The following is a 14530-nucleotide window of genomic DNA, read 5'->3' as shown; positions in this document are numbered from 1 at the left end:
CCATCTACAATTTACAGAACAGAATGCTGATTAAAGCAGAAGGCGACAGCTCTTGAGATCCTCCAAGCACCACATGTCAAGGTCGTTGAACGGCTCTGAGTTGGCAGACAGTAACGTGCAGTGAACCCCCAGCAGCAGCAGGAATGAACACAGACTGCAGGGCTCAGTGCCTATGGAGGCCATCTCGGCTCTCCTCTTACGGTGGACACCGTGGGGACGGCCACCCCCAGGCTCCTCACTGTGAGAGGGATAGAGTAAAAGTATATGGAGGCAGAAATAACAGAATTGTCTGAAAAAATAGCTCCAGATGTGCACTATATTAAGGCAAGCCCATCATTTGTTGAGCAGCTACCGTGTATCTGGTGCCATGCTAGTTTCATAGGTTGTCTTAAATCCTCATTTTACAGAGAAGGAAACCAAGATTCAGAGGACCTTGCACAATGTCACATAGCTGGTAAGTTGTCGGGAATTGTGCAAGGTCTGATTCCAAGGCCAATTATCATCTTATTCCACCACAACTCCTCTTGGAAGCTATCTTTGAAGACGATAAACTGACTCATGAATTACATCATGGTACATTATAACATAAAACACTCAGAGACTGTTAAGCATTTCAATATCTACCATCATCAGTAACAGAGAGGTTTGAATTTATTTATGTTTTTAATTCAGGAAGTTCCCAAAATGTTTTCTGCTCTTTAAATTAATCAGTCCAGAGACTTGTTCGACAATCACCTGTAATGCTCATTTGAAATGTCTATTGTAACCTGTAAGCAGAAGACGTAACTAAGTTCTAGACCCCCAAGGGAATTGATATCCTACTTACTTGGTTTCTCACTTCAAATAAAGAGCGTTAAAACCCCCCAGTGGCATCTACAAAGCAAACGTGGTACCTGTGCTTGCTGCAGCCCTGGGTACTGGGGGAGCTGAGGGGAAGGCCGCGCCTGTGCAGCAAAGAGAGCAGCCTGGTCCCCCGGCTGGCCCTGGAAAACAAAGTGGAGACGCACTCTTGATCATTACAGCAAGGGCTTGACTTGGCCCCTGGCTAAAACCCCAACAACCCATGACGCCAAATCTCATTATGTGAGTACAGAACTTGCAGATTTCCAACCTGCATTAAATACGATTTCTCATCCATTTCCTATGTGTGAAGAGACTGTTGAACTTACCATTTATTCCCAAGAAGACTACAGGTGTCCCCAACAATAACAGATATAAACACAAGCCAAATAACCAACGGTCTGCTCATCAGAGAGGCTCTGAGACAGCTTTCTGGTACTCTCCAGGACACAAACGCCTCTAGAGGGGAAGGCCTGAGTCTCTAAGCGTGAAATCTGAAGCCACAGGGTTGCACCATCCTCTGCCCAAAAACGAAGAGCACAGGTGGTACCTACCAGTGGCACATACAAATTTCATGATTTTTTAACAAAGCTTCTTCATAGTGACCTAAAAATTGTCTAAATAGCCAAGTATTCAAGGGATGAACTTGGTACCTCCTATAACTCTAACGATCAATTAGAATACAATTTTAAAAATTTATAGTAAGTTAATAGCAAATGTAATTCCAACCAACTAGAATATAAAATATAACCAATTAACATCTGTTCACTAGTCTTATTTAATATATGTCTTGGCCTTCAGAAGATAAACACATTCATCAGAGCAGCTGTGTGCTTTTTGTTTTGGTGGCAGAAGCTCTTCCACAGAAGCCTGAAGTAATAATCATAAAAAGAGGCCTTGCCTCCGATCATCTCTAGGTTTTTTCGAGACTTACTAATTATAAAGAATGGGGCTTATACTAGGATATTTTACTACTGTTTTATATAAAAGATGTCCTCATTTTTACAAGGTGCTAAATTATAGTAGAGAAAACCATTTTAATGTGCTTTGAAAGTAGTGTAGATATTTCTAGCACAGAGAAAGGGATAAACATTTAGCGCAAGAGGGAGAACACTAACAATTATTAGGCATCTCATAGGCTGAGGATCGGGCTTCTTGTTCTTCCTCCCATTTCCTCACAGAAATGCTGCAGGGAGAAGCGTCATCGCCATTTTCTTCAGACAGGAAAAGCCAGGCTCAAAGAGCTGATGCAGCTTAGCAAGCTCGCCCATCGAGACCTGGCTGAGCCAGTATCTGAACTCAGGCGAGTCTGCTCCAAAGCCCAGTGCTCTTTCCATGATGCCCAGGTGTCTCCATATGTGATATTAAGGATGAAAACACAGAAATCCTCATCTGGTGTCTATACTTCGGGGACAAAGCCTCTTAAACTCATCCCAATAAGAAACTAAAAGGAGAATCTCTGTTAAGACTTGTTAATGAGATACTGAAACCAAATGTACCTATCAGACAGTGAAGTCCTTTCTCTGATCCCCATATCACTGAGGGCATGTGAGGAACTCCAGCCTCTGCTAAGGTGACTATCCACCCATTCATGGACCAGACACAAATTTGTCAGAGCATCTACGATGGGCTCTGTGTACAACAGCTTCAACAAGAATCTAACTTTCCAGAACAGGGTGCCATGAAGACACTCTCAACCTTTAGCTGATTAACCTAAGAGCGATTATATCTCTGTTTGCTTGAGTCTAAGACAAACAGCCCACTCTATCGATGAGAACCCATGTCACGGCAGTGTGGCCATCTGGAGCCTATGACTGTCCCCGCTAAAGTAGCCGAATGGCTTCTGATCTTCCAACACTATGGCAAGGAGTCATTAAGTCATTTAGATCTTTAAGGGCCACTCTTCGAACCAATGCTCCCTGACAGCATCGGATGAGGCCTTTCTGAAACACAGATATGCTTCTTTGTGGGGACAAATATACCATCATTTTTACAGAAAGGAAAAAGATGAATGTTTATATGTGAGTTAGAATCTCAAGATCCATAAACAGTCCACAATCTCCATGCCGTTCTGGCCGGGAGGGAAACAAGACGTGATCTGTATGTGACGGCTGCCTGCAGATGCACAAAACAGATCTTTTCTAACTCGTTGCTCTTCCTTCGCTTACTGACAAACCTCATGCAACAAACTATGACATACATGTCGGGGAACCCAGAATACTAATAAGGTAAATAGCTGAGCTCCTGGGCAACGCTCTCTTCCTGGCAAATGACAGATGAGATCATGGAGGCTTAAATGAATTAAAAACTATTCTGCATTTAAAAAGCACAAAGTTAACATTCAAGGAAAAACACTAACTTCCAAAGAAGCAAGGAGAAAAGGAAAAAAACTTTGAAATCCACTTTTTTACCCTCTAAAATTCATGTATTCTCAGTCAACCATTTTTTGTCTAAAGGTAAACTATTTATCTGTGAACACATGTTCCCTCCCACCACCAATTTTCCCCAAATCACTCCTTAAGCACAGTAGCTAACAATTCAGCTATGCGATACCTTCCTGAGAAAATCAAACACCCCAACTGGGCTACACGCAGCAAGTGCTCTCCCACAGCTTTATCACCGCATGTGGCCTCAATGAAAAATACCCGTCTCTCCCGCAAAACGGAAATGGCCTCCCACTTTTCTTTGCTGTTCCCAGAATAATGCTAGGAACACGTTATTTCAATTTGTAGAAACTGTTCAATCCATTGTGTAAAGAATGAAAACTAAGAAAAGTTCTGTGGCAACTTGAAAGATTTTACAAATGCTAAATAAGGCCATAATGTGGGAATAAGTCAGGAAACTAAAGATCGGTATTTAGGAAAAGTTTTTTAATGGTGGTGGGGATGGTTTTGCTGCATTAAATCAAAAGGGTCTATATAATGTATCATCCCAACTGGGACAGGCCAGGACAACAGGGGCAAAGTGGGACCATGCCTGGCAAATTGGGACATATGGTCACCTTAGCTATAAATAATCCCATTTATCTGTTACTTATTGAAGACCTTCTAAGTCTTATTTATTTTTAACCAGTTCCCAGCATGGTATCTGGCATACAGTAAGTGCTCAATAAATATCTGTGAAGAAAATCTAAGATTTAGTTTATCTGTTAATCAAGAGTTCCAGAGATAAATTAGGATTTCTATTTCAGCACAAATTAGTTTACCAACTGCTTTTCAATTGCCCCGTATGTTTTAGCAACATCTTTTGTTGTGAACACTTAATTTTAATTTAATTTTTACATCCATCATTCGAATGATTTCTTCTTTCTGCTTGCATTAATATCTGGGGAGTAGCTAAATTTCCTCTGATTGCTTTATTCTGCTTCACTGAAACAGAGGCAGCATTAACTTCCTATTTTTATGGGTGCAAAGGATAGTTCAGGAGGCTGGTTTCTGATGGAATATTTGTGTCTAGTCAGGTGCCATTTGATTTTGTGCACATCACTGGGAGAGAAAATTAAGACATGTTGGTGCCCCGGCTCTAGCTCCCATGGATGAGGTACCCAATGTACACATGCTAAGGGAACAAGGCACAGTTAGCTGGGATATTCTGATAATTACAGAGACCCGTTGCCACATGGCTACCTGAGGTCAGTGCCTACACATGGTCACTCTAGTTTGTTTTTACGTAGTTTGCTTCGGGCTTGCCTCTGTGTAAGAAAAATAGATTCATTATATTTTCTAAAATGTCCACTTTCTAAAAACGTCTAAAAAAAGCTGTGCCGTTCAATACTGACTCACCTTCCTGGCCCTTCTAAGAACAATTCTCTCTCTCATTGCTTTCTTTTTAATTAGACAAGAGAAGTATCTGAACTCAAAGACATGTTGACTCAAAGGCCTTTTGCTAATTTGAAATTAAGGCATCCAGTACGTTCAAAATTTTCAATAAATCATCCTCAAATATAATTTTCTTTCTTCTGGGTCTTGTTATCTTCATTAGCAATCACTCCCTCAGTCAACTGAGCAAATGTGAAGACCTCTTTCTAAAGGAGAACTGGATAGACAGAACTCCAATTAGCAGACAGTCAGCATTATCATCAGCGGCCCTTCAGGATCAGGAATTTTCTAGCCACTCAATTTACTGGTAGTGATTTTTTCAAATCTCTATTTAGTAACTTTTCAATAGTGTGTAAGGGTCACAAGCAGAAAGACGGGTTGTACCTGAAAAACCACAGCGACTCTCTTTCTGAAAATGCTGATTTAGAAATAATAAAAGTCACCCAATGAAAACCAGCAGGTAATGTTTTATGAGTCACTTAGCAAAAGGGTTTTGTTTGTGACTACCAGTTGGAAGGTACTGAGTAATGGCACCCAAGGCTAAAACAAACACATAGTGTAAACCAGAAGTTATGGCCATCACATCATACTGGTGTATTCTGATTGCAGACAACAGACGCAGAGAAAATTCTATAATTATAAGAGGTTCTGTTGACCAGTTATGCTTGATTCTTTTATAAAGCTTTCACATCAAATATAACTTGGCTGAAAATTAATTAACAGTAATATTAACTGCTGGAACAAACTGATTCATTCTAAAATAAACAAACCTCATACAATAAGGAACCTTTACAATATATTCTATTAACACGCCCATAAATGATGAATATAATGATTGGTTGAGTATACACATTCATTAAATTCCTAATATCGGAGAATATTAAAGGAAAATAAGAATGGTGAAAAGGACAGCAAAGATATATATACACATTTCCATTAGTTTGAATGAATAGCAAAATCACAGAACCTTTTGATTTTAAATAGCTGACAAAATATTTTGTCTATTTTTCTAAAAAAAAGTAAAATCAATGATTGATGCAGATAGTTTTCTATCTGAATTACATTATCATCTGAACAATAAATGCCCTATAGCAAACATAAGCTATCTCTGAAATACTTTTGAATTTGATAAAGTTTAATTCAAGTTTTTAAATAAATAAAAAGCTCACCTGCTTTCTGTATAACACAAAGTGTCAAGAAAAATAGATTCTTTTCAGCAAAGTCTCCAAACTTTTCTTTGCCGAAATAACTATTAAAGAAATTGCCTATATAACAAGTATTTAAAGAACCTAAATATTTTCAAAGCTTGAATACGCAGTTAAGGATATTTTCACCAATATATAGAAAATGTTACCCAATAAATTGGCAGTGAAACGAGTTGACTTACATTCACATCTGAGATGTGTGCTCTTTTTTATTCTAATGCTTCTTGGGTTTATGTTGTCTACCTGATACAGAAACCTACAAGTAATTTAATGCAAAACATGCATTCTTAGCTAGCCCAGGCAAAGCAGTAGAGGTGATGTCTTATGACATGCATGCACAAGACCTATGCTCAAAAAAACATCTCCTCCATACCGGAAAGAAAATAGAGATGACGCGTTCTGTTGAGAATTTAGGAATAGCCAGTGAGTGGGATGTGATGAGAAGGGGATGTTTCATAACCACAGTTGTCATTATCTTGCACTGGCCAATGAGTCAGCATGCCATGCGTTCCTTTACTAATGATGTGAGTTATCACAGAGAGAAGCAAGAGCTTAGGAGTAGATGGGTTCAAAACTGGGACGGGGATGAAGCTGCATGAACTGGTCTATGCTCCCCAGCCCAGGCCATGAACGTCCACTGATTTCTATACCATACACATGTATGATGAAAACCATGAGGCAATCAAAGGGGAAAACTTTCAGAAATAAATTCCATTAAATCGAACATGGTCAACGCATTCATGATTCTGTGTTACAGTCTCAGACATAAACCAAGTGAAGACGGTGAAATGAAGACTGCAATTATTCCCAGCTAAAGAAGAATAGCCCGCTTCTCATTTTGATGTTCAAACAGTAATGCTATAAAAGTTTACTTAAAAAAAAAAGAAAGAAAGAAAGAAAGAAAAAGGAATGACAGCAGGGGTGTTACCATTATGTTGTCAAAGTCTTCCAGAAGGGAGACAGCAGAGTTACAGAAGTCCTACAGAAAGGGGACAGCAAGAAAACGGCAGACAATACAGATAAGATTTTTTAGCCTAATGATGTGTGTAGCCAAAATACATATGAAACAGTTCATTTTAAAACAATGTTTCAGGGAGTCAAGACTTAAAAACCCAGGTCCTACAGAGGGTTTGTTAATTTATATGCCCAACGATTATCACCATAGGCTGGCACACTGATAAGTAATATGGTAATATTCATGTAACAGAATAGCACAACCTGGAGGTTACGTGGTGACATAAAAGAAATGGGGGGCTGTGAGACACAGATACTTCCTGCAGCTAAGGGATGGTGGCACCCCAGTGTGAGCAATGGGGCACCAGAGTCCTTCTTGCCTAGAGCCAGTGGGAGAGCTCAGGACATCTGGGTCACATTAAATCAACAAGACATTAAATGAACAAGTCAGTAGGTCACATATAGTTGGAGGATGTAATTAGATAGCTCCATTCCCAGTAAATGCAAATCAGAATAGAGCACTGGGTTAATCATACATTCAGTCAACCAAAACAGACAACAAACATTTATGGAGCGACCAGTGTTTACACACTAACAGGGAATCTGATTTAGAAAAAGGGAACTAAATGCTTGAGAAAAATCCCTATTTCTCAGGCAGATGATTTCCTTGTTTAGTCATTTTTATAAGTGGATTCTAAAAGTGACATTTTGTCTGAGATATTTGAATTTTTCTGCTCACCGAGTTTTAGAGATAGAGATGAGGCAAAGGATTGTCAATCCTAACAGAAAAGGTATTTTACTATAGTAAGGACTAGAAATTACAGGGGAATTTCCCAAGCAAATAACATCTATTCTCACCGTTTTTGATGTAGATGCATAACTCATTGCATCGGTACATTTGCCTTTAGGTCCAACAACCACCTTTGTAGAGTGGCCCCACCTCACCCCTCTACCCCACCCTTCTCCTCAAAAAAACCAAGCTGTGTGCATTATAGTTGCCTAATCATAATTTCAGCAAATGAAATGAGCACTTTCCTCATTGTTCAAATAAACAGAGAAATACTAGATATTAATAAGCACAGCACTCACTTCCCTGGACATGTTTCCATCCAAGGAAGAAAATGATCAGGTTTAGGACGTATCTGCTAGTTCAGTGGTTTCCGTCCTCCCAGGTTCATTTTTGTCACTGAGATGTATGTAAATTATCCTCTCTCAAGAAGTACGTTAAATATAACTGTCAAAACCCAAGAGTTGTTTCAACAAGACTACTTTGCCTACTTTAGCAACTATGAATCAAATTATTGAAATATGCACAAATTATACAACCAGGAAAATCACAGAAGGGAAAACTTGAATAGTCAGTAAAGTTATAAAAGATGGCTGAACTCACAGATAATCAGAAATGCAAATTAAAAAATCCTATACAATATACCATTTCACCTGCTCTGAACGAGAAAATTAAGGTCTGAAGATATTACAGGTTCGGTGAGGATGTGGAAAAAGGAAAACACTCATTGATATATTATATGCTCCACTTTGGAAATCAAATCAGCATTTCCACTTCCAAGTACCTACCCTAAAACCCCCCACACGTGCAGAAGAAACGTACAAAAATGTTTCCTGTAGCATTGTTAACGATAAGACAAAACTGGAAATGACTTAAATGACCACCAACAGGAGAATGGATAAATGTTAATATTCAAAATGAAACTGCATCCAACCAGGACAAATAAATGAATAAAACTACATGTAACAAAGTAGATAATTCAAAATTAGTCAAAATAAAAAAGCTGCAAAATAATACAATAATACATGTGTGAGACTATTACATAAAGTTTCAAATCTGAAAGGAACACTATGTGATGTTCATGTCAAGGGATGCAAAAATATGTAGTAAAAGTATAAAAACATTCATAAGAAAGCTAAACACTAAACTCATGATGGCGATGCTCCCTTTACAGGAAAGGAGGGAAATGAGAGGAGACAGGAGCCTCATTCATATCTGTAATCTTTTATTTTTTTAAAAAAATGTTCTAGAGCAAATATGGCAGAATATTATTATTTAATAAAGCTGGGAGTTAAGTACATTAGTGTTTGCTATATTACTGTCTACTCTTGTCTGCATGTTTGAAATACACTGTTAAAGAGTGAGTAGGAGGGTGAGAGCAAAGAAGGAAACACATATGCCAAGGTGATGCCATATCCATAGGGTAGGGCATCCATTCCCAGACAAAAGGTTGGGTGCTCAACTTAAGTGGGCTTCAGGGATCCAAGAGGCATGTCTGCAGGAAGTTTCAGATCACTTTTGCCAGGGAGCTAACAACCTTGGGAGGCTCTGACTCAAGTCACTGTCCTTTCTTTAAGTTGCCCAATTCCTTCATTTGGACACACAACGATGGTACCTGCTCCATGGTTGATAACCAAGCGTTCTTACAGGTAACCATTAGCCATAACCAGGCACATCATTTCTGCTCTCTGTCAGCAATCTTCCTCTTGAACGTCATGAAAATCCTTACGATTCATTCTTTGTAGCCTACAATGAATTGCTTTCTTCCAAATGTCTCAATCAATTTAAGCTAAACATATCCTTTGTCTATCTTTAGGCTCTTAAACTGTCTGGCATTGCTTATTACAAAGAACACAAAAAGATTTTGTGCATTCAAAGGGAAAAATCAGGATCAAGTGAGACCATAAATCAAGGCATAAAATTAAGTCCTTTTCCTGTGTCAAAACTTAAGATTACCCCAAAGCCCCTTCCCTAGAAGACTGATGTGGTGGGGGTGGGGAAGGAAGTTCCTTCTGTCAGAGAAAAACACTGGAGATAAGAAAAGGGGGACTGAAACACAATTTAAGCAGCATTTTGCATTATTATAACCAATACTCTATATTTTGTGATAGTTCTCACAGGATATGTGGAACATAAAATACAGTGCTATTTTTAACACTGAAATTAGAATCAGCCACTCTATAGTTTATAACATACAATTTAGAGAGTAAAAACATATGGCTTTCTAAAAACCAAATCGGCTATTAGGAAAACTCAAAGACGTTCTTTTTCATTGGTCTCTTCTACTGGTGGCCACTGAGCACCAATCTTCTTAGGGACAATTAATGTCATTACACAAGTAAAGCATTGGATGTGCTTTTATTCTCTTTTAGTCTTTAACATATTTAAGAAAATAAAGATCATTTTTATGGGACAGGGATTTCCTCTGAAATAATACAACCATAAAATGATACTAAAAAAACAGTAAGTATAGCAGCTAACATTTTTTGAGCACTTACTATGAGCCAGCCACTGTTCTACGGTCTGTTACATGTATTATATCATTAATTTCACAAGAACCTATAAAGCAAGTGTTGCCTTAGATCCATTTCATAGAAGAGGCTCTGAGGCACAGAAAGGTATGGCAGCAATCACTATACTGAGTCCCATCTAAACAAGGGACATTGAGTAAGGGATGGAGAGCGATCATTTACTTTCTTGGATGAAGACTGTAACAAAGCAGAAGGAAAACGAGTTTCCTTGTCAAAATATCTTTAGGCATGTCGATACACACTAAAGCTGTAAGAAAATACACTTGATTATAATAACAATCATTACATCAAATAATTTGATTAAAAACATCTAACAATATCCATGGTATTTAGCACCTGTTCTCTAGACACTATACCAATGTCTCAATACATTTAAGGAAATACAATATAAGATGGTCCATAACCGAGTGAAGCTTTTCCCCAATGCTAGGAACCACTTAGGTCAGCCCTGGTGGGCTAGTGGTTAAGATTAGGCGCTCTCACCACTGCAGCCCGGGTTCAGGGACCCACACCACCTGACTGCCGGATGTCCTACTGTGGAGGCTGCGTGTTGCTGTGATGCTGAAAGCTATGCCACTGGTATTCCAAATACCAGCAGGGTCACCCATGGTGGACAGGTTTCAGCAGAGCTCCCAGATTAAGACTAGGAAGAAGGACCTGGCCACCCACTTATGAAAAAATTGGTCGTGAAAACGCTGTGAAGAGCAGCGGCTCACTGTCTGATACAGTGCCGGAAGGAGAGAGGACGGCACAGAAAGACCGGGCAGGCTGCCCCCTCTGCTGTCCACAGGTCACAAGGAGGCAGAATCCACTTGATGGCACTAACAACAACAAGGAACCATTTGGAGCAATTCAAAACTGAACTTAGCAGTAACAGTTTGAAAGTGAGCTATTAATAAGGCAAATTACACCTTCTGATAAAGAGGTAGATATGAAACAGCAATCTTATCGGAAGGTAGATTTTACTTAGGTTTAAACTACTTTTAAAGGGAGCTAAATTTACCCTAGTGGGATGGTTACTCAGCTTCTAGTAAATTTTTTATTTATCTTGACAAGGATTCGTAACAGCGGTCTAACTATTTTTGTCCATCCCCAAGAAGAGCTAAAATTCCACTGAGGTTTTAAATGGCTCCAAATATGCTGCTTGTTTAAGTAACGTCAATGCTTTTTAAAAATTTTAATCGAATCCTCATCATTTCTCTGTAAAAAGCAACTTAGGCCCATCTTACCTGACACCCAAGGACTCTGAGAAAGAGCTAGAGGTCAGGAAGAAACAGGTAGGTAGTGACTGCTGTGTGCATTCTCATGCAGCTCAACCAGCCTCCTTTCTCCCATCCTTCTCATGATACAGGTGAAAAAAAGCATCATTTTTAAGAACACATAACTATGCTCCCACCACAACCCCCCAAATGATTAAGTGGACTAAATGCAGAAGTACCATAAGTTACACACTGGAGATATGCCTAGAAAGTGATCCAAAATACAAAGAATGTGGTTCAAAGCATTCCAATTTGTTCTACTTTGAAAGTTTTTGGTTTTTCTTAGAGCAGGATGCACTGGTAGGTGGACTACTTCCCTTGAGGATCAGAAGAGAACCTCACTCACTGGTTGTGCTGGGATCTAGGATAACTAACACACGGAAAGTGCTGAGAAGTGTTCTGGCAAATAGTAAGTGCTCCATGAGTGTGAGCCGCTATTATTATCATCATCAACATCATCAAAAGAGCGCGATCTTTTTAGAAAAACTGGAAAATACATAAAGTATATAGAAATTAGAAAAAGAAGTTACAATCTCACCTCCCTCTTTTTATTTTAATGTATTTGTATAGACTCATGGGTTTCAGTATCTATACCAAGTTTTGTGTGATTCCACCACTGTTTTGTTAAACAATCACATCATCTAAAAGTCAAAGAAAATTGGGTTACAGGGCATAAACATTTATACATCAAGAATTAAATTGAAGGTATCCATACACTGACTGTTATTTGTAATGTACCCACTGTCTGCTGCAGACCTTATCAAGTATACACTAAAAACAATCTGTGCAGGGCACTGTAGGAGAAACCTAAGAAACCCCAGGGCTTTGGAGACACAACCTCAGAGAAATAAATCTAGTAATAACACAGGACAGTAGAGCTAACAGGAGTGCAGAATATGGTGGTAACTGTAAGAGGGATGAGTGCTCGGAGAACGTCACTTCAAGGATAAAGGCCTGCGCCCTCTAAGTGACTGGAAAGTCATTAGCTTTACTTTCTGCTTTAAGGCATACTTCTAATGAGCCTAAGACATTTCGAGTTGTTGTTTGATCAATGATAACAGTAAAATACAACAGATGAAAAGTATTCATAAACCTGTATAAGAGAGAGAGAGAGAGAGCCCTGCACTCAGCCGAGAACACAGGGAAATGCATGCAGGAAGAACATCCCACAATCCTCCCGACACTCATCCCCAGCTAGAGGAAGTGATGGAGCGCAGAGGACTCCATGGCTGGATCTGGACGAACCTGTTGGAAGGGTCGCGTCTGGGCTTGCCTGAGGAGACGCTGCTGCTGCTGCTGCTGCTGCTGCTGCAGAAGCCTCATCTGTATCAACTGCTGCTGCGAGGTGATGGCGTGGAGGGAGGGCGGCTGCATCATGGCACCCGAGCGCCGCTGGAGCATGTTCGACAGAGCCTGCTTGGTGTTCGTTGGGACAAAGGAGCCTGCGGGGTCCAGTCGGGAGCCACCTACAAAAGCGACCAGCAGGAAGGGGTTTCTACGCTCATTAATGCAACAGGTCTTCCTTATGTTATCAAAATGCAGAAACCTCAATTTCTAAGCCTCACTTCATGAAGCAAAATGGAAAATAAGGCACTGCCCCCCACCCCTATACAAATATGAAAGATCTGTTAAGAACTGGCTAATTCCCAAAGGACGGAGAGGGTGACGTAGGAGGGAAGTATCACATCTGAGTGACTTTCACGGAGGGCCCCTTGCAGTTGGTAACAGGCAACACCTAAAACACAGAGTCGTCGGCATAACTTTGGAATCAGGTGGACTTCACATTATGCAAGGCCCTCAGGAACATACTGCTTGCATAAAATGTGTTGCCACCATGGTGTATTTTACCAAGTGTCCTAAGCCAGGCATAGAAACTCTGGTCATTTTAAACAGATTTGGAGATCATGATATTTAAGCTGCTTTACCATGGCAAAATGAAAATGCCTATTTTGTAGTAGAGAGGCATGAAAATACTTTAAAAACCTGAAATGCTAGGAAACTTCAAACACGATTATTCTAAAGACAAAATACATCTTATTTGAAGGCTAGAAATTAAATAAGAAACGTTGATTTTAGTGATACTTAAGAAACCAAAGGAAATCCTTAACATATTTACATGTATAATTTGTCAAATGCCTTTAAGAGTTAGGGAAAAAAAAATTTCAGCTTTTGCTGGCTTCAAAGTAGATGCTGATCCGTCATTCTGCAGATAGCCCGTATAGTCATGTGTCACTGAACAGCAGGGATGCGTTCTGAGAAATTCATCGTTAGGTAATTTTGTCATTGTGCCAACATCGTAGAGTGCACTTACACCAACCCAGATGGTATAGCCTACCACACACCTAGGCTATCTGGTACTAATCTTATGGGACCACCATCGTTTATGTGATCCATTATTGACCAAAGTGTCATTAGGTGGCACATGAGTGCATTAGCATTTCCATCTTACAGATGATCAAGCTGAGGCACGGAGAAATGAAGACTTGGTTGAGATTACAGAGTAAGAGAGTGGTAGAGCCAGACTTGACCCAGGAGCCTCACTCCCAGAGCAGCTTCTTAACCACTAATTTAACTTAGAGGACAAAATCTGAACTCCTCCCTGCTGTAAGCCACGAATCAAATATTTTCTTCCCCAGACCTCAAAATGTCATACTCAACTTACAGTAAAAATCAGAAAATAACAGAATACAATAAGTAAAAATATTATGTTATAATGGCACCTCCTAACAAAATGCTGAGATCTCAAATAACCTCTTTTGCTAAAACAGGAAAACTTTCATTTAGAAAGAAAATTAAATTCCTTCTAATTAAGAGATTTTTTAATTTAGAAAATCTTCATTTCAGGTATAAAATCTACTTGAATTTGAATCAAAGCAATACTAAAATCAGGAACCTTTACTATGGATGTGGTAGTTTTCCTTGTCAATATTTCTGAAGCCTTCCATGGTAAAAACAATTCAAAATTCATAACAAAAAACAGTAAGAGACACTGTGCAATACTGTCTAATCTTTTAAAATGCTGACAAAAATTATAATTGTTAAAAATGTATACAAATTTCACAGCATAAAACTGTGATCAAGTTTACATCTTATAGCTTAGATTTTAATCAGTGGCTAATCTCCTTCTAACATTGGA

The 14530-nt window shown here is 39.2% G+C and overlaps 1 protein-coding gene across 30 annotated transcripts in view; it reads right to left on the bottom strand.

Moving 5' to 3' along the window:
* MED12L (mediator complex subunit 12L) overlaps positions 1-14530 on the bottom strand; it is a 315757-nt gene that overhangs the window by 24344 nt on the left and 276883 nt on the right. For 16 of the 30 annotated variants that reach the window (XR_011527249.1, XR_011527252.1, XR_011527250.1 and 13 more), the window contains 2 exons: positions 12640-12860; positions 894-983 (listed from right to left, as the gene is read on the bottom strand). Coding sequence is in view for 24 of the 30 variants with exons in the window: in XM_070576347.1 (XP_070432448.1) it covers positions 894-983; positions 12640-12860 (311 nt within the window). In the remaining 6 variants the exon portion in view is untranslated. Of the gene's footprint in view, positions 1-893; positions 984-6791; positions 6843-12639; positions 12861-14530 lie in introns of all 30 variants that reach the window. The other 14 variants (XR_011527248.1, XR_011527251.1, XM_070576341.1 and 11 more) reach the window with 1 other exon arrangement.

The sequence above is a fragment of the Equus przewalskii genome, chromosome 15 (genome assembly GCF_037783145.1).
Source record: "Equus przewalskii isolate Varuska chromosome 15, EquPr2, whole genome shotgun sequence".
NCBI classification, from domain to species: domain Eukaryota; kingdom Metazoa; phylum Chordata; class Mammalia; order Perissodactyla; family Equidae; genus Equus; species Equus przewalskii.
The sequence above is the reverse complement of the archived record's forward strand: the minus strand, read 5'-3'. Positions and strand labels throughout refer to the sequence as shown.